This window comes from Miscanthus floridulus, chromosome 15, assembly GCF_019320115.1.
Source record: "Miscanthus floridulus cultivar M001 chromosome 15, ASM1932011v1, whole genome shotgun sequence".
NCBI classification, from domain to species: domain Eukaryota; kingdom Viridiplantae; phylum Streptophyta; class Magnoliopsida; order Poales; family Poaceae; genus Miscanthus; species Miscanthus floridulus.
This window is the reverse complement of record NC_089594.1, coordinates 17,446,240-17,467,877: the sequence shown is the minus strand read 5'-3', so window position 1 is coordinate 17,467,877 and position 21,638 is coordinate 17,446,240. Positions and strand designations below refer to the sequence as shown.

The following is a 21,638-nucleotide window of genomic DNA, read 5'->3' as shown; positions in this document are numbered from 1 at the left end:
CTGCCTGCCATTCGAGCCAAATGGCCAAGAGAAGATGTGAACAAGATAATTTTCATACAACAAGATAATGCACCTCCCCATTTAAAAGTGGATGATCCTATTTTTTGTGAGGCCGCTAAGCAAGAAGGGTTTGACATTCGCCTCATTTGTCAACCACCCAATTCTCCGGATTTTAACATTTTAGACTTGGGGTTTTTTCGAGCTATTCAAGCTATTCAATACAAGAAGGATGCAAAAACAATAAAAGATCTAGTTCCAGCAGTCCAACAGGTAAATTGATCAATTGTTCACTTGTTCCATTGTTTCTTGAACAACTAATATACTCATTGATTCAATTTTTTAACACATGTTTTGTAGGCATTCTTAGAGTACTCTCCATGGAAAGCAAACAGGATTTTTGAAACAATTCAGAGTGTTTTGAGGGAAGCCATGAAAGTTAAAGGGTGCAACAAGTTCAAGATTCCTCACATGCAAAAAGAAAAACTAGAGAATGAAGATCGGCTGCCATTGCAAATCTCTTGTCAATCTTCCTTGGTAGTCGAAGCAATTGCTAGCCTTCTTGCAGCAAATTAGAAGAAGAATATTCGAAGATGGAAGCATGTTAGTTTTTGCAGCATGCTAGCTGAAGCAATTGCTAGCCGAAGCAAGAATATTACTAGCAAATTAGTTTTTGCATGCCTGTTAGGTCGACTGAATGAGACATGTACCTTACTGTTCTTTCTTTGCATCTTGCTTCATCTTTGCATTTTCCAACTTCTTCATATTGTAGATCTCGTCCAACTTCTTGATAACGTGCTCAGGAAGAAGTATTGTATCACCATCCATTTGAAGCTTCTCCACATCAGGAATGTAGAGCTCACAATCAAATTTTTCTATGCCATCAAGTATCCATGTTGTGAGATCGTAGTCTCTGTGTACAATACCGCAACGTGCACACCTGCTAGCTTCGCGGTGAGCTTGGTAGCAGCCTTCATCGTCATTGTCGGCGTGGAACGTGCCGCAGCGAGCACACAAAGACTCCGGCATCACCTCGACGGAGTCCGGCACCACGTCGACGGAGTCCGGTGCCATCTCGACCGAGTCCGGCGCCATCTCGACTGAGTCCAGCGCCATCTCGATCGAGTCCAGTGCCATCTCGACCGAGTCCAGCGCCATCTCCGAGGCCAGCGTCATCTCCGAGTCTGGCATCATCTCTGAGTCCAGCGCCTCCTCCATGGCGCGAGCGACCTCCATGGCGCCGGACTCCATGGCGCGGGGAAGGAAGGGAATGTGTGGCGAGCGGCGAGGAAGGAAGGCGCGGCGCGAGGGCGACGAAGACGTGCGGCTAGCAGCGAGGAAGGAAGGCGCGTGGCGAAGAAGGAAAGCGAGCGTGCGGCGCGAGGAAGGAAATTCAAGCGACCGTGCGGTGGCGAGTGAAACGAAGAGGCATGATCAATGCGGTGGATTGAGAGCGCGTGATTACTGCAAACGAAAGCCGAACACACAGGGGCAATCGCGTCCAACTCCTCCCCTCCGAGCGTGCGACGACATCCTTTGAGAAAACAGGCCAAGTGCCCAGAACGTCTTCCTTTACGAGTACGGAGGGAGTATGTTTATTAAAATAGATTGTATCTTAATCTACATGCTGCGTCATGTAAATATTGCTGCGTACTATAGTAGTTATTACATTAATAAAAAGAGATCTTTAGGAAAACCATAGTTATATCTAATAACTGTAGAAAAAAGAATCTTTACAACTTTTAACACATACACTTATGTTTGTTCCACCATCTTTTATTTGTCAAATATGCAGATGATGCCACTGGATCCAGTCCTCCGACACCCCACCCTAAGAACGTGCCGGAAAGTCATAGGAGTATCTCGTACGCTGCTATGAAAGGGAATCGCGGGCGCCCATGATCCATCGAGGCCCCCGACCAGGACACGTCTAGGTCGTCCTGCAGACAGATAGACAGATGTACCAGAAACCGTCTTTATCATTTTTATTATTTAGTAAATAAATAAATACCTGTGCCTTGCACGAAAAAATATTATCACAATAATGTTAGTATGAATGTTGTTAGAATGTAAACGTGCTACGGCCCTCCTGGCTCATGGGCCTAGCGTCCCGGCTCCCCACCACGTCTATATGTACACACCACAGTAATTGGGTTGTTCGACGTATGTCGATGTGTGTACCTCCGATGGCTTAGGCAGTCAAAACACAAGCAGTTTATCATGGTTCGGTTCTCTAAGTCCAACGTCCAACAGTGGTGTTCTTCATGTTTAGAATGCTCAATCGACTTATTACAAGAGAAAGAGAGATCGAGATGTAAAGGGTAGCGCTGTGCTATGGTAGTCTACGGTTTTATCCGTTGGGATCCGATCCTTTCTATAGGAGCCCATGTCCCGCCTAGCTTAAACCCCGGAGGGTCATGAGGATACAAAATGTATGGTTTCTCCTATGGATTCTCACCCTTTGCTTCAGTCTTCTCCTATGTACATACGCAATAACAGCAGAAAAAGCAGACATGCGCTTCTTTGGAAACACCCATTATATTTAATTTCCCATGTGGAACCCTCAATTCCATCCAATCCCCATGGGGAATGACTGATCCAAAGGAGCCCATAGGGGATGTTTGGATCGCCAAGGCAGCACCACCTTTGTCAAACGCCTGGGAGCGAGTGTGGCGCCAAGCAAAAATGTTTGGAACAACGAAAAAGTTCATAGAAAGCGATCTCCATTTTCCAGGACGTGGAAACTAACAAGACACTGGTGGTGGACTGGTGGTGCCATCTTGGTTGGATCAGCGGAGTCAAACAAGCTGGCAGCGCCACTGATCGGGGTGCACAACTAACGGAGCCCGCGCGCGCCACTTGACGAGGCCTCGAGCAGCAGAGCACTAGGGGGCGAGCGCACCCGGATGTTCCGGTCAATACACGGCGACGACGCAAAAGTTGGGAACACTGCACGCTTCACGGTCCACGCATAATTAGCTAGTTAATAAATATAGTCATTGTTTTTCTTGTTTATTCTCCCTCCGCATTTATCTCAACGACATCTATATCATTTAGGATTATTCTTCCTTTTTATCTTCTCATCTCATCACCTTTGTTTTTATTATTACCGTGTTTATTTTTAACACTTTTTGTAAGTAATTTTAAATCTAACACTGTTTAATTTTTTTTTCAAAACTAACACTTTTAGCCGTGCCTATTGCCATGGCGCGGTGAAAAGCCTATGCCACGCCATGCATGATGGCGCGGCGAGAGGGGTGACGTGGCGACGACCGGGGCGCTGACCGGTGATGTGGCAGGGTCTGCCACGCCACCGATCTTGGCGCGGTAGTGACGCGCCAAAGACCACGGCGCGGCAGGACTAGATAAATAACGCCCACGAGCTGCCCTCCCGCCTGCCCGCGAGCCGCCCGCCCTCCCTCCTGCCTGCCCTCCTGCCCGTGGCGCCACCGCCGCCGCGCCTGCACGCCGCCCACAGTGCCTGCACGCTGACCGCCGCACCTGCCGCGCCACGCACGCCGGCGCGACACGGACACCCTCACTATAGTTCAACCCTCGCTGAGGTGAATTTGGTGCCTATTTCTTCATAATCAAAACCCTCATACCTTCACTACCCCTTTATATTAATCGTTAGCCATTAGATTGAGAGATTCTTTTAAAATATACATTAGCCGTTAATTTATCTTACATTGTATTATTATTTATATACTTTAATTGTTAATTTTCTTACAATGTATTATTAATTATAGCGAAAACAAATGTCTAATTAAAAGACACGTGAAATATAAATCTATTTATGTGTTTTTTGTGCACTAGACATACATATATATAGCGACAAATTTGGTTGGTTGAGTTTTTATGATTTGAATTGTTATATGCTTGTTTTCTCACATGGAAATATTAATCCAAATGATCATTTTACTCAAACATATATTGAAAGCACTAGAACCTCCAAAATCATGCCCAACATCGTCGATATTGTACTGCTATGAGTCCATCATAGCATTGTGCGAAAAAAGTAGACAGCTTGTATTTTTAGACATATTAGTATAGAGTATAGGACTAAGTATGACACACATGATAGTTCTCAATCAATTCATCTTATATTGGGCTACTCATCCCTAGGTTAAAATTATAATGAGCTGCTCTAGCAGATGCAGACAAGCTATTGTAATAATTTAATAAGAAACACTGATGGATAGCACGTCCATACATAGAAGTTGCTTATTTTCCTAGTGAAGTTGTTTAATATGTCTCTTAATGTTACTTTGAATATATACGTGTGCTTTCATATTATGTTCCTATTGCATAACAAGTAGTTTAAATTTTGCAATGCTACATAATGTTAATTTGAATATTATTAATTTGAATACTCTAACCCTTTGTTTGTCAATTATTAACAGGATGACCCCTCCCACGTAGCACCCATTGTACCCCCTTCTTGAGGTGGAGTACGACAAGCCGCACCGAGCACACATCTTGAGTGACACCGACACAGAGGTGTCCTTGCCTCCTTTGAGACCCCGCATGCACACCAGTGGGATGAGCGTTACGCGCCGTACATACGGCGTGCCGACTTCCTCGAGCTTGTCCGTGTTGTCAACTACGGTCTTCCGCCCCTTGACCTAGCACTACTTACTACAGCTGTAGACATGTGCGAGTGCCTTCATTGTACATAAACATTCTTATAACAAATTTGAGGCAATTAACAGTTGTTCTATTCTTATAACAGGTGGAGGCCTGAGACCCACATATTCCACCTACCTTGCGGCGAGATGACCTTGACCATGTAGGACGTGAAGGCTATCTTTGGCCTTCGGTTGGGGGGACTTCCAGTGACAGGTATAGTTGACAACGATCACTGGAGGGAGCTGGTGGCTCAGTTCACTGGCTTTCTTCCACCGGATGACGATGTTTCAAAGAAAAATAAGTGAGCAATTCAAGCCTATTTAATACTTGCATTGCTTTCCTGCAGCCATTGGGTCTCATTTTCATTGGTGAATTTTAGGAAAAGTTCTGGTGTTTCATCGTCGTGGATCACAGAGCGCTTTGATTACTTGGACCCACAGGCTGATGAGGCTCAGATCAACAAGTTCGCTAGAGTATGGCTCTAGCACTTCCTTGGTGCTTTCCTCTTCCTAGACGCCTCGGGCAACACCATCAGCTGGATCTTCCTTGACATGCTACGCCAGCCGTGGGATAACATAGCGGCGTACAGTTGGGGCAGCGCAGTCCTAGCATGGATGTATCGACAGCTATGCGTTGTCTGTCGTCGCACCTTAGGGTATGCGAACCTTGGGGTCGCTCCTACCTACTCCAGGTTTGGTGTTGGGAACGATGGTCCATTGGGAGGCCCCTTGCTACTGGTTTACCAGTAAGTACTTCGGTTCACTATATTCTTCGAGGTAGTTACATATGATTAAATTATTAATGGCTAATTCATTATCGTGTTCAATGCAGCATTGGAACGGGTAGGATACACTCCCAACAGCTCTGTATATCTAGACGCAAGCAGAGTTAGTTAGAGGGAATGCGAGACGTAAGTACAGGGAGTACACGGACGGTCTCAACGTCCTAACACAGCACTAGGTTACGCTCTCTTTACTATCATACATGTGCCTTGTTCGATGTACACTATATCACAACCTAACTCAATTACGAAATGTTCAGGTGCATTGGTGTCCTTGGGATGCTCCGGTGCTCGAGTACTATTTGAGTCCTGTCACTAGGGATGAGTCAGATGAGTATCGCTGCAACCTCCCTCATATTTTCTTCCACGTGGTCGAGATTCACTTGCCCATCATGGTTTGCAGGTAGTTTGGAAGAATGACAGGCTACCCACCACCGCTTTACTCCACCAACCAAGAATTGCACGGGTGCATTATCGATTAATAACAAAGCTACAATTCAGAGGTGTGTATGGTACAATTAACAATCGTTTTGTTGCAGGTATGACCGCAGGAAGAGGTATAAGACCAAGGATTGGCGCGTGACACACAACGCGTACATCTAGTTGTGGTAGAACAGGGACCGACAGCCGGTTGATGCGGGTCCCCCACAAGACCTGCACACCTTTGACGAGTACCTGCGGTGGCTTCACAGGTCTACGAGGACACATATCAAGCACCCATACACTGAGGAGGCGATTAGCGAGGACGACGAGGAAGATGTGACCGAAGATGTGTACGACGTTGCCACTAGGGACGACACAAACTAAAGAGAGCCCCGCTTCAAAGATACGTGGTAAGATACTCGAATGGTACAATTTGTTATCCATTTGGTATTAAGTATGTGTACTAAAACTGACCAACCGCGTTTCTGTACCTAGGCGACACAATTGTCAAGGTTGTCCAACGAATGAGCGTTTCGGCTTCACGAGTTTAGAGGGCTGGGGCTAGGCGTTCTCAAGGCTTTTGTTGAGGTAAACATAAACTTTTCTGTTCCAAAAATGTTTCTTTAGTGTATATGCATTTGGGAAATGCACTAACTTTAACGTCTATTTATGCAGAAGGTGCAGCAGAGCTGCAGGAAGCTAGCACAGAAGCTGAGCTGTATGGACACTCCTTGGGTGGAACCGGCAGTCCTGGCGCGGTCGGATGGCACGTCTTCTGGCTCTTTGAGGACACCAGCCGGCTCTTCTCAGCCGGTGACAGGTGCCACTTCCGCAGTGCGTACACCACCACATCATAGCACTAGGAAGGACCCTACAATCGAGGACGATGACGACGACGACCCCCCGGGCTTCCATAGACAGCACCACCAGTGGGATGATTAGCCACAGGACGAGATCGACATGTGTCAGCTAGGTGGTGCCCAGCTTGGTACCCAAGGAGCCTCACAGGTAATAACAAAGGTAGTTTCTTTAAATATGTAGGCTCTATGAGCTAACGATCATAAAGATTATAAGTAATCATGCATATCATATACTTGCAGGGTACGAGCCGTACGCACCGGCAATGCGACCACACCGACGTTGGCTACACTCCCAATGTGTTGCCTACAAATCCAAAGAGACAGAGGCATCCGAGGGATCCTTACACTCCTGGGACTTAGTTGGTTATGTCGAACTTATGTCGAACAAATATTGTCATCCGAAACTTATGTCGAACAAATGTTATGTCCGAAACTTATGTCGTCCGAAACTTAGTTGGTTATGTCGAACTTATGTCCGAAACTTGTCAACTTGCGCACGGACTCCATTTATTAGCTTCATATTCGTTTCAATGCGTCGCGGCAGCACTGCTGGCGAGATTGACTAGCAACTAGTTCGGGAGCCGGCAGTCCCGGCGTATCTTGCCACCGGTGGCCGGCGTGTTTACCTCGATCCTCCCGAGCTTGGTCATCGCCGCCACGAAATCACCGAAGAAGGCACCCTGATTGGACGCGTAGTAGTCGACCGTGCTGCGCGACCTCACGTCGGAGTAGAGCACATGGTAGAAGGCGTTCTGGAAGCCCACCGGCAAGGGGTTGAGGAAGGCGAAGGCGTTGGGGTCGGAGCTGCAGGTGCCGTTCAGCTGCGATGCGCTGTTCATTGCAATTGAGGCGGGTCTTCTGTCTGCGTCCAGGTCCTGCCGCGCCATGGGCTATGGCGCGTCAGTGCTGCATCGTGGGCTATGGCGCGTCAGTGCCGCACCAAGACCAGTGGCGCGGCAGACCCTGCCACGTCACCGGTCAGCACCCCGGTCGTCACCACGTCACCCCTCTCGCCGCGCCACCATACATGGCGCGGCACAGGTTTTTCGCCGCGCCATGGCAATAGGCGCGGCCAAAAGTGTTAGTTTTGAAAAAAATTAAACAGTGTTAGATTTAAAATTAATTTACAAAAAGTGTTAAAAATAAAAAAAATCCTTTTTGTCTAGGTTTAGATTGACCGGTGAAGCTTAGACACCAAGGTCTAATTAAATTTTTTTCCTATTTTCTTTATAATATTTAGTATTTTGTTTTTTAGCCTTCTTTTGTATTGTAAAATAAACATTTATTTGGTTATTGTCTACGTTCTCTTTGTATATATATTTCATCATGTATGATTGTTATAGGCTTAAATTCTGGCTCCGCCCCTGGTCGTACGTAGGAGCAAATAAACAGCGAGACGACGACTGTCCTGTAAATGTAAATATAAATAATGTAAATTAATTAAATATAGTCTCCTCATTCGTGGTCAAATTATTGCGTACAGTAATAAAGTTGCCTCACTTTCAAGAGACATAGTAGCACACTACACCACCCGGATGATTGTATTTGTTTCGTGCGATGGCTTGTATATTACTCCTATGTACTTGCCACATGGATTTATTTTCCTGAATCTTTAATTGTTGGCTGTATTTTCTATATCGATATTGATTATTTTGGTCATATCTGAATCTGATTTGATGATGCAAGAGCTAGAACGAAAGAGGTGCATGTTGCACAAGCGCTATCAGTGCTCAAGTGCCATTCTCCCAACCGTTCTCGACTTGTTCCACTTTTCCGGTGATATCCGGCCGACGAGCTGTTGACCCGTAGATGACCCGGTGAAACCATGCATACGATGCTATTGATGGCTGGCGAAGGGACCAACATATCACACACAATCTTTATACGGCACGCGCGCATGTGTTACTGTCGAGTTCCAACATGTACACGAACATGCATCAACGTACGTATGGTTGGACGAGGCAATTAACATCGGCGTGCGTCGGTGTCTGTTCACGGCAAGTTGAGGGCGGCGGTGAGAGGCTAGGGTTTCAGGATATAGGTGGGAGGGAAACCTTCAGTTTGGCCTTATTTTTATGGGTCGCATCGACCCGACCCATTTCCATCCATAAGCATATTATCGGGCACACAAAAAAGCGCGGTCAAAGTCGTCCACTCTCGTCTGCATGAGTGGAGGCATTGCTAATTTAAGGGCGCGGAGCCATGCTGCTAGCAAATCGTGCGCTCATCTGTAGTACTACTAGTATTTTTCTCGATCGAAATATAGCTCTTGGAGGCATACAGCATGTCGACCAGCAGCAACTACCATGCTTGGACGAGGTCGCCCGTTGTCCTTGGTGTAGTTTTGCTGCTGCTTCTTGTGGTCTGCAGCGACGACGGCAGCGGCGGCAGCCTCATCTTCCTGCTGGCAACGGCTACCGAAGGCGAATTAGGAAGCACCGGAAGCACCGGAAGCAGCGGCCATAGTAAGTGTCCACGGCCACCCAAATCAGGGCAACATCCATTACCCATGCACACATGGTGTGGGTGCGGGTATAACTATTTGCATTAGTTCGTTACTGCATTTTTGTAGGAAAATATTTTCATTATAGTAAATCAAAAGCCCGGCCCTCATCGACTTCATTCTTTGGCTACCTATAGGAGTTACTAGGTAGCCCCCATGGAAATTTCATAATTATATAATTCTTTCAATGGCAAACCTTAAAGCATTAAATTAAACTAATAATGAGTTAGACTAGACGATTATATGTTTATTTCAACGATGACAACTGTGTCGGCTGCTATATAGTCTTTATTAAACTCGAAGGACTGTCTCTTAATCCATGTATAGTACGTGGCGGATTAACAAAATATACTAAGTCATATAAATTGTAACGTACATTAAGGAAACAAGAGGTATTTAATAAGAAACTACATATATAGTTAGAAAAGGAATATTTTTAACTTGCTTATAGCACATCCACAGAAAAAGGAATGTATAGTATTATATATGAGTAGTTTAATTAAGAAGATTGTTGCGCCATCTTTTGTTAACGCAGATCGTCCCCCGGAAACCGGTCCTCCGAAACCCCACTCTGACGCTATCCACTCTGACGCTATTTTTAAGAAGCAGCTGCCGGCGGGCTGGCATCACTGATTGATGGGTCCTACGAGAAGCGAGCGGGCGACCCGCCGACGACAGCCCATCATGCTCCAACCGTCTACAGTTAACAGTTTTCTACCACGTGTCCTTTCTGGTGTCAGTGGGAAAATGGTTACATTTTTTTTTCTCTAAATAAATGACCATTACTGACTCCTCAGGTGTCCGTTTTTAAATAAGTTTGCACTGCTAGGTTCCATATTTGATACTGTATGTTTTAAACTGATATATATATATATATATATATATATATATATATATTATTTATTTGTCACTTACGTACAAGCTGTATATGTAGCCTTTTATAGATAATTAACAAATTGTGATGTGAGCTTCATATAACATTAATTATCATGTATGGACATTGATATGACAGTTCCTACTTCAATAACTTTTGCTGGCGCCCCTAATGTCACAATACACGTGTAAAAATGCGCTAGAGAATTGGCGTCTGTGACATCAAGATCTCACAGATGTGTATTACTCGTCTCTGATGACTCCCATCAGAGACACGTCTTAAACAAAATGTGCCTTTGAAGAAGGGTCATCAGAGACGCACGCGGATAGCTAAAACATGTCTCAGGAGGGTCTTACCAGGGACGCATTTTAGCTATCCGCGTCTCTGATGAGGAATTACAAAAACAAAACAAAAGAAGAATAACCTCAGTGCCAAGGCTAGGAAACCAAATATTAGTAGTAAACAAATATATTACACATGCAGATTTGGACACACCAGATTCATTGACGGTAGCTACAGGTACATATCTATCACATACATACATATATCAATATATATATGAATGACCACTATACACATCAATAAACAAAATATGAACATGATCTGTATGGCAAAATTTTCCGTCCATTTCTCATACTGGGCTGCATTCTAAAACAAAGTAGGAAAATTACCCCATTAGTTCCAACTGATCACATACATGCGCAACTACACACAGTACTGATATACATATGCACCAATATAATAAATTTTTAGCTAACTCCTGATTATGGTCTATGAAGGTTCAGGTGATTTTTTTTTTTTGAGGAAACAAGGTTCAAGTGAATTTCAATGTTCATATGCAGTGAAATACACAAAGAAATATGGCAAATCACACCATGGCTAACCATACAAGGAAAGAGCATGCAACAATGCAAATAAAATTAAAAGACGACGTACTTGTATGCAAATATATGACACACAAATACTTGCTGAGACATGTGAATATACATGCAGAATCAATGTAGGATCATAGCTCCATAGTAATCTGTCTCTCTTGTGTGTCCATTTTCAGGCTTTAAGTAGGCACCCATTCCTGTTTGACCTGTTGCAAAATTCCAACAAAAATGTTGAAGACAAGTTAAACAATAAAATATGCTAAGGTCGTATGGTCCAGGAAAGAAAATCAATATATGAATGTACTGCTAAGAAAAATAATGATACCTCTCCAAAAAATGATGGAAATAATGATAATAGCTGGCAAAACATGTATGGCTTTCCTTAATTCTTCACACACATAGAAACTAAAGGAATTAAAGGGTCTATATATTTGGTTCAGCCGTGGGCTATGAAAAAGCTGCCGTGAGCCGTGAAAAAACTGTCGTGAGATATTTGATATAGAAAAGCTACTGTCAGTCATGCGCAGTGAAAAGATGCCCGTTGTTTGGTTAAAATAACTATGAAACCTCTGTTAGGTTTAGTTCCACATCGAAAAATGATGGTGGGGAGCACAACATATAAGGCAGGGGCAGCCCTCACCTATCATGCCAGTCTTTTGGGCTGAGTTAGGCCCGAGGTCTTGGTATGTTATAGGCTCTCATGGACCTGGGCCTGGGGACGCTGGCACGTGAGTATAGTGAGATGGACTGGATCTGCTGCACACTATAACAACCTACACCATCCCTTTCTCCCTTGAAACAACTACAGAAAACATTTCTCAGTTTCCACCTATTTGGAAAAGCCAAAAGCCGAAAGCAGGATCCAAGATGCCGTAAAAATTGTACAACGTGAAAGCAGCTACTTCTGGAGCAGCATCTAATTCTGCCCATTTGATTGACTTTCTACTTTTTGGCAGCAGAGTCTACTACTACAAAATTGATTTTAGGAGACAGGCCATTTTAAAAAGCTGGTGTTAGCTATGAGATGTAGAAAGGCTACTGTAAGTTATGTGACGTGAAAAAGACACTGGCTGTTTGGTCAAAATAACTATACAACCTATGTAAGGTTTAGTCCCACATCAAAAATTAATGTTGGGGGAGCACAACAAATAAGGCAAGGGCAGCCCTCACCTATCATGTTAGTCTTTTGGGTTGAGTTTGGCTCGAGGTCTTGGTATGTGGTGGGCTCCAGTGGACTGGGACTTGGGAGTGTTGGCTCATGGGTATAGTGAGCTAGGTCAGATCTGCTACGCACTCTAACAAGTGGTATCAGAGCCCATGGTTCGAAAACCTAGAAAAATCTCAGGAGTCACATGTTGACAGGGGAGCCTATTAACATCTCAGAGGTGACATGAGTTGTGTGTGGTATGGAGCGTTGGACTCGAGGCCTGAAAATGTCCTCTGGAGATCACACGGGGTGTTTGTGATGTGAAGAGTTGGGCCCGATGTGTGACAGGGTAGATTGTTAGGTTTAGTCCCACATCAAAAATTGATGGTGGGGAGCACAACATATAAGGTGGGGCATCCGTCGCCGATCATCTGGCTAGTCTTTTGGATTGAGTTAGGCCCGAGGTCTTGGTATGTTGTGGACTCTAGTGGATCGGGGCCTGGAGGCGCTGGTTCATGGGTATAGCGAGTTTTGCTAGATCTGCTGCACACTCAAACAACCTACCCCATCCCTTTCTCCCATGAAACAACTATAAAATATTTCTCTATTTCCACCTATATGAAGCTTGTAAGCCAAAATTAGGGTCCAAGCCTCCAAGGTGCCGAGAAAATTGTACAACATGAAAGCATCTGCTTCTGGCTAATGCAGCTTTTGATTCTACCCATTTGGTTGGCTTTCTGCTTGTTGGCAGTAGAAGCACTTTTTAGAAGCTAAACCAAACACAACCTAAGACTAGATAGAAACTGGAACTGAACCATCGGCGACCATCATTTAGAGTTTCCTATCCACTACACATAAAACATTTTCTCAACAGCCATTTTTGCTGCTGGTTGAAAACCCCCCCCACTTGTGATAAGTTATTACTAGCTCGAGGTAGAGAGGCGGTACTGAAGCATAAAGAGGTTGTTCTTCGCGCTTGCTGCTCTAATGGCGATGCAATAGTGTTCCAGTTAGTTGTTGAGTTTGGTGTTCTCGTCGTACTTCTGGATGTTTTGGGGGGAATCAGAAGTCAACCTAGCGTCGTTGCACCATGAACATGTTGTCCGATGGCCCTGGGTTTGATCCGATCAGGTGTCGATCTATGACTATATCCAAGTCTTTATCGATGGTGGTGTTCAGTTGTTGCAGTTGTCTCGGCAATAATGGTTGTCCCTACCACGATCGTCATCTTCACCGTGGGCCCTATGATGGTTGTGAGCCTCATTGTTCTGGTGGTAGCCCATTGAGATCATCGTGTGCATTGTGCCTCGTGTTGATCGTGTACCTAGCATCGATAGTTTTCCTCAATCTAACAATGGACCAAACCGGGAGGGTGCTTGGAGCTATGGTTGCCATGGCTGGAGCCACCAGTGGGGACTAGAGCTATGTTGTATCGATGTTTCTTAGTGTGTATGATGGCTATTAGTAGTGTCCTTCGAGTTGGTCCGTCATTGAGAGCTATCCATCTTTGAAAGCTACTTTCTCGGTGAGGACCCTGAGCCTTGCAATGTGTTTAGCGAATCGTGGGACTGGCCAGTTCCACCAATCGTTGAGGACCTAGACGACAGAAGCCATGCTCTCACTTGTTCGAGTGAAGACTAAGGACATCCTCTTCATCTTGCTCAATGTATTCAAGGGCATTGTAGTCACTGTGGTGTAGGTTGTCAAGAGTGTCTCATCGCTCAATCTCCTTGCTAGAGGTCTATCATTGCTTGTTGCGCTGATCCCGCTTCACTTTTAGGTGAGTGAGTAGATCAACAACCAAGAGGTTGTCTTGTTCATCCGTTGATGTCTCCTATGGCTTCTGAGGGACATTGGGGTTTCATTCATCAGTGTTTGGGTGTTGCAATGAAACACTCCCTGAACGAGGTGGTGGCCCATGGAGCTCTCTCATAGTAGGGATTTGAGTTGTGGATGAAGTGGAGTGAAACTCTTTCGAGTAGCTCCGAAGTCATCTAGTTCGAGAGGTCAGTTCTAGAGAGGGTATCGTCATCCTCTATAGAATCGATCATTCCAACAAAGGTGGAGTAGCGATTGGGTGATCATGTAGATGCATATGCAAGGTGACGCCCAACTAGCAACATGCTATTGTGTTCTTGAGTGTAATGCCCCTGAGTCCAAATGACTCAGATCCACTCTACACGTTGAGTGAATCACACCTACCACCATCCCACTTATGCTTTCATCCTTGCTTCGCATAAAAACATTAATTAACCTGGGGATGGTGGGATGGACTCTAAAAGCCTTATATGTTGGTCTAACCCACCTTTAACAACCAAGGTGGGACTAAACCCTACATAATATCTTATTAACATACATATGGGCCACTATGGAACACATTTCAATCTGGGCCGAATGTCACATTGAGTCCAATAGCGAAGCTTGAAGAAGTCTCGCCCACAAGAATAGGATCTGAGTAAGAAGTCAACTGGCATCGTGTTGGCGGTCCTTATCGACCAAATTCGACTGTCAATTAAGATACAAAAATGGGAGAACTAGTACATCTTGCACACATATGTCTTTCATATTGACATATTTCCACATGTATTGGAAGATCAAGGTTTTGCAGGACATATACATGGATACGGTGGAAAATATAGTCAAAATACGCAATCCAGCAAAGTGTAATGCAGACTCAAGCCAAGAAATAGAAAGAAGGCCCACTTACCTTGCAAACCTGGGCCACTGTAACACCCGGTTTTAAGAACAAAACCAGATACACACTATATGTGAGCCTAGGAAGTCAAATCCCACATATGGCCACAAATAAAGGTAATATCAATAGACAATGCTTAATACATAGCGTATTAGTATAAAAGATATAACCTTAGATAGAAAATAGCAGAAAGACAACTCCGATCTTTAGGTGAAGACTCTAAATCCACAGGGACAACTGACTGGTTGATTACAAGCCTAACTCCTCCAGACTCTAGCAATCTGGTAGCCATTCGGGATTTTTCCAAAGAATTGAAAAGTAAAGCAAGCGTAAGTACATATCGTACTCAGCAATATAACATGGGGTTCATGAGGCTCAAAGGGTTGACACTAGTTTACTGTGATTAGCTTTTAGTGAGTCATCATTTTAGCAATTGAGTAGCAACAAGTTTAGCATAAGCCCCAAATAACCACATGATCAAGTAAACAAGAATAATGTATAACAAAAACAATAATCATAAGTCAGCATATGTATTATCAGTATCATTAGTGTTCATCATCTATTCAGTAAGCAGTCTAGGCCACTCGTGACCGTGAGCACGGCTGTTATAACAGTTTTACACTCTGCAGAGGTCGTACATCTTTACCCACAAGTCATGATTCCCATATACCATCACCTCTACCAAGGAAGTGGGCAGGGTACACTACAAGACCGTTCACAGGTTCCACTAATAGGTAGCAACCCACTAAGATTTCCCCATCAATAAGCATGAACTCCCCTCCAAGGAGTGACTAACAAAAGACAAATAAACCAAAGTACAACCTCTTGGAAGGCCAAGAATGTACAAATCGGAGCCCCTCTTGCGCCCTTCTAGGTAAGCTGCTAGAAACTAGTAGAAGTCTAATACTGAGTCAAGCCAGAGCCATATAGCTTGTGGTTGCACTGTAAGTCCCGAGGGGAATCCACTTACAGATAAGTCCTTAGGGAGACAAACTAGAGCACCATAAAAACAACCCAATGCTCTAGCCCTCTTGAGCCATGTTGCTAAAAAGCATCTTTTAAACATTTATTGCATATACCATTAGTCAAGTTATAGATCATGGTTATTTATCTTGAGCACTAGCAAAATACTACCCAATGCATAATCCCACGGTGTCAAGGTACAAGTATAAATACTAGGATATCCTTAGGGGTAACAAGGTAGACACATGCACATGAATTAAATGATATTAAATGTTATTAGGAGACAAGGATGGTTCCATGCTATACTTGCCTTAAACTCAGATCTTCTGCTGGTTCGTAGCTTCAAAAGATTGCTTCTTGATCACCACGTAAAACTCACCGACCGGACATGATCATAAAGCACCACACAAGCATCCAAATAGAGACATGCATAACATACAAATATAGCTATATTAGAATAGTACACAAATCATATGAAACATAAAGTAAAAAAGGTTTAAAATATGTTATACACGTCGCTACGAACACACAGCCACGAAAAGCACGCTAATCGAAGTTATGATGCGAAAGAAACAACTACCGGGAGATTCATTTTAAAAGAGAAAAGGAAAATTATAAGCCTTCATTTATTTTAATTATATAAAATTATGTATAGAATATTCTAGAGAAATATATAAATCTTATTAAAGCCCCCTTTGGCACGGCTCATCCAAAACGGCTTCACCGGTGAAGCCAAAGCCAGTGAAGCCAGAAAAACTGGCTTTTCCCGGCTTCTAATTCATTTTAATCCCGGCTTACAAAACGGATTCACGCTACAGTGTCTCGATTTGCACAAAATAGATGAAGCTGAAGCCGGCATAAGCCGTGCCAAAGAGACCCTAAGTCTATTTGCATTTTGAATTAGAAAACCAAGATAAACTAATTATATTTTATTTATAAATCTCGTTGCATATGATTTGTAACTTGAGTCCAGGAAAATTAAGAAAGTGTCTTTTCAATCTGCGCTAAGGTCCATGGGTTAGAATAGGAGGAATCCGAGGGGCTCTTTAGCAAAAGCGCCATGGCAAAGGGGTATGTTCTAATCTGGATCGTTGGTCCAAAATCCGACGGCTGTGGTGGATCGAGGCGAGTTGGCCGGCCGGGAACAGGGCTCCGGCACGGTGGTTCCATGGCTGGCAATGAGGGAGCTCGCCAGCATTCACAGGGATGGCTCTAGAGTCCATGGTTTGACTTGGGAAAGGCACCGGGATAAAGAGGAGAGGACGGAGATCTCACCTCGTCACTTTTCGCGGACAGAGAAGCGGTGGAGACGATGCAGGGCTCAGCGGGTCGACGACGACCTTCCTACAACCATTGGCGGCAGAGTTTGAGCAATAGAGACTGAAAGAGAGACATAGAGAGTGCTAGGGGCTTCATCACCTTGAAGCAAAAAGCGGCATGGAGTTTTGGGCAGCAGCGATGCAGCAAACAGCGTCAATGGCGGTGGCGGGCGTGTTGGCAAGCTCTAATCGTAGGCGGCTGGGCTAGCTAGGGCAAAAGACGGCTCAGAGATGGGAAACGAGGATTCGGCGAGGTCCCAGGGGTCTTATAGGGGCGTCTCAGCATGGATTTCACTCTAAATCCCATGAAAATTGGGATCGGGCAGCGTCGATTTCCCTTGGCTGGAGTTCGTCTTGTGCACGACGCGAGGAGGGAGAAGACTAGCTGCCAAGTGGGCGCCGCCTGGCAGCGAGATGAGGAGCAGGGTCCACACGGTAGTGAAACAGAGAGAGAGAGGCAGTGCGCTGAGCCACATCGGAGGGCCGCCGAGTTGGGCCTGCTGCCACTCGGGCCGGAAAAATAGAGGGAGAGAGTGGGAGTGGGCCTTGCCACTCGGGCCCGAAGAGTGGAGACGGGAGCTGGGCTCAGAGAGAAATGGCTAGGTGGGCCTGCGGAGTGAGGGAGAGCCGAGGTGGGCTTGGCTATCGCTAGGCTTCAGAGGTGAGAGGGCCGACTGAGAGAAAAGGCCAGCAGGCCGAAAAGAGAGGGAGGAAGCTTTTCTTTTTCTTTTTCTTTTTCTTTTCTAAATTTTCCACAACCATTTTCAAATCATTTTCAAAAACAGTTTTGAATCAGTTTTGATTTGAGTCAAAACCACAGAGCACAAAAATAAATTTGCAGTAGCATGTATGCATCAACAATGTTGCTAACTCCTATGGTAAAATTTAAATTTAATGAAAATTTTATTTTTCCTATGTTTCATGAGCACAAAAATACAAAATTAAATCATTTTAGCTATATTTCACAAGAAGCAAATTTTAGGGTGTTACAATTCTACCCCCCTTAAGATGAATCCCATCCTGGAGATTTGGAAGATGGTGATCAAAGAGATGCGGATACTCTGTCTTTAGATCTTCACTTCCTTGAGTAGTTCTATCTTCTTAGCAACAATCCCACCGTACCCTGTATGTTGTAACAACCTTGCTCTGAATAGATTGCTCAATCTCTTAAACACAATTCCTTAGTCCTTGGTGTTGTCCGAATCTTCATTAGCATAACTCTCCTTTGCTAAGGGCATCGACAATGACTTTTGCTTTTCCAGGTGATAGCACTTTTCCAAGTCATAATCAATTCCAATCCAACGATAATGTCACTAGCTCAACACCAACTTAGTAATGATATCCTTTAGATTCCTACAATCCACGTTGATGTCACTCTTTATGTCAAGATTATAATGCCTCCAATGAACCTCTTATAAGATCTTACTAGTTCAAGGTAACTCCGAGTCACACCTGCATCCTTGGGTGGGTTCCAATTCAACCATCACTAACTTTCTGAGTTCTTCTCCATAATTCTAACACTAGAGATATCTGAATCGAGAAAAGAACTTCCTTCAATGATATCTTACTTTCCATGCTTGGTGTCACAGTGAGGTTTTCTGAGTTTCTGTAGAACCAACTGTAGGTGTACAATATCTCCTTCCTCTATCATCAATGCCAACTTGTCTTGGGTATGTTGAAGGTTGAACTCCCAATTGATGATAGCTCAAAGCGAAGACCAATCTTGATGAATAATCGAGCTCCTTGTAAATGATCCAACAAGTCGGCAATTCTAAGCAGAGGATACCTGCGTTTGATGATGACGTTGCAACCATTGGGTTAACCGATACTCCAAGAGAAGCACTAGAATGTATGAAACCTTTATCTTGCAACTTCTTTGGATTGGCTACCCCCTTACGAAAAGATCAAATAGGGGACCCAAAAGGGTAACTTGCACCTTCTTCTGAGTGAGTTAACTAGCATAAAGGCATTCTAACATCCCAATGAAACTCATGTGCAAAGGTATGAACAAGAAATCTGAAATTCCTCACGAGCAGGAAAACAGCAGTGCAGTAAATCATCCATAACTCGAGATCTGTTAATCCGATGAAGTAGAAATTTATATAGTTGGAAATCTTATGAAATCCTCTACAACTTTGGTGTATAACACTTTTCCAGATTATGCTTTTGAGTTAGTCAAAAACAGTGTCCAACAGAAACTGTTCCAGGTTTTAAACAGCACAGATGCATTGCCTTGTGATTATCATAACTCCCAAACCATAATAGCTACCAGGGTGGTTCTTGCGGTCAGAGAAAGATATGGAAGTGTAATGTTGTCTAGAATTTTTCCATGATTTTTGGTCGTCCAAGAACAGAGATATAAGCCAATAAAGATAGGTTGCTCCAAAAGATAGGATAGGGAAAATAGGAGATAAGCGAAACCCAACTATTTATTGCATTAATCCTTATGCCTTAGGCGTATAAACTAAATGGAATTATGGACAAACCCCATAAAATCATTGCATTCATTACAAAGATTTAACTCAAGCACAAGTACTAAGACAAACCAACCAAACACTAAAGGTTCACAAGCCACACATAAAGACTATTGACTTGACTCAACTTCGGTACTAGCGTTTTCATTGCATAGGGGCATAAACTCTTATTTCTTGAACATGGTGTGGATGTATCAAGAGCTTCCTTCATATTGCATGTCGCTAACACTGGCCGATGGTAGTCATGTAGTGATCGTACTTTGGCTACTTCCATGGTACAGCTGTGGATTCTTTTGCGGGCAAGATTTAATATAATGTCCTTCTTTTTGGCAATTATAGCACTTTCTCTTAGCTAGATCTTTGGTGATATCATACTCCATGGATGTATTGCTTGGTGTGCTGTTAGCTTGCTGACTCCAAAAGGTCATCTTCTTCTGATTGGCTTGCTTCTTCTTTCCAGGTTGAAACTCCTTACAGGTGATTATCCACCCATCGATGCATACCACATCTGAAGTAGTTTTAGCTTGAGAAACTTCCAACTCCTTACAGACTGTATTTATCTGTCTAGGGATAAGAGCTAGATTTGATAATGTAGTAGAACTTAACTATTGATTTCTTCCCAATAGTGGCTCCAGTGAGCTTACCTTCCTCTTCTTATCCACATTGTCTTCGCAGTTCGGGTTCACCTTGACTTTCCCTTGATTTAGCTGGTTTTGAAGACAGAGAAAACCATAGTGCATACAACATTGACATTGATACTGACTTCCAAGCGTCTTACTATCAACACCTTCATTGCACTTTATATTCTTCCAAACTTCTGCTACTTGTCTCTTCACTGGTCCCTTTGGTATGTTGATCTGACGTTGCAATGAGCACTGTTGAGAATTCCCATGTTGAATTATTCCTTCTAGTACATGTTTTTGCATAGCGGATAGCTTTTCCTTGTCAAAAGCGGTCAAGGGCGACATAGCTTGGTCTTCCTGAGATCTGATGTCAGTGGTCTCCTCGTTACGATCCATCTAACAGACGAAGAGAGAAGATTCAAAATAGAGACAAAGTTTCATAACAGAATAGAGTTAGAGGTGAGCATAACTTTTAGAAAATATTAAGGTTAGAGAGAAAGCAAGAACTAAGCAAGATGAAAGCATGCTAAAATGTCCAGTTCTAACTAGGCTTGCGTCCTATAGTCAGCATTGCTTTGATACCACTTTATAACATTCGGTTTTAAGAACAAAACCCTATACACACCATATGTGAGCCGAGGAAGTCAAATCCCACATATGGCCACAAATAAAGGTAATATCAACAGACAATGCTTAATACATAGCGTATTAGTATAAAAGATATAACCTTAGATAGCAAACAGTGAAAAGACAACTCCGATCTTCAGGTGAAGACTCCAAATCCATAGGGACAACTGACTGGTTAATCACAAGCCTAACTCCTCCAGACTCTAGCAATCTAGTACCCATCTGGGATTTTTCTGAAGAATTGAAAAGTAGAGCGAGCGAAAGTACATATCGTACTCAGCAATACAACATGGGGTTCATGAGGCTCAAAGGGTTGACACTGGTTTACTACGATTAGCTTTTAGTGAGTCATCATTTTAGCAATTGAGTAGCAACAAGTTCAGCATAAGCCCCAAATAACCACATGATCATGTAAACAAGAATAATGTATAACACAAACAATAATCATAAGTCAGCATATCTATTATCAGTATCATCAGTATTCATCATCTAATAAGTAAGGAGTCTAGGCCGCTCGTGACCGTGAGCACGACTGTTATAATAGTTTTACACTCTGCAAAGGTCGTACATCTTTACCCACAAGTCATGGTTCCCATATACCATCACCTCTTCCAAGGAAGTGGGGCAGGGTACACTACGAGACCGATCACAGGTTCCACTAATAGGTAGCAACCCACTAAGGTTTCCCCGTCAATAAGCATGAACTCCCATCCCTCCAAGGAGTTACTAACAAAAGACAAATAAACCAAAGTGCACCCTCTTAGCAGGTCAAGAATGTACAAATCGAAGCCCCTCTTGCGCCCTTCTAGGTAAGCTGCCAGAAACTAGTAGAAGTCTAATACTGAGTC

General features: G+C 43.7%; 1 protein-coding gene across 1 annotated transcript; it reads right to left on the bottom strand.

The window, feature by feature from the left end:
- Positions 1 to 7,259: 7,259 nt before the first annotated feature.
- Positions 7,260 to 7,577, bottom strand: LOC136507105 (peroxidase 16-like). The gene has a single exon (XM_066501937.1). It carries the CDS (start codon positions 7,575 to 7,577, stop codon positions 7,260 to 7,262), a length of 318 nt encoding a protein of 105 aa, XP_066358034.1.
- Between the last annotated feature and the right edge of the window lie 14,061 nt (positions 7,578 to 21,638).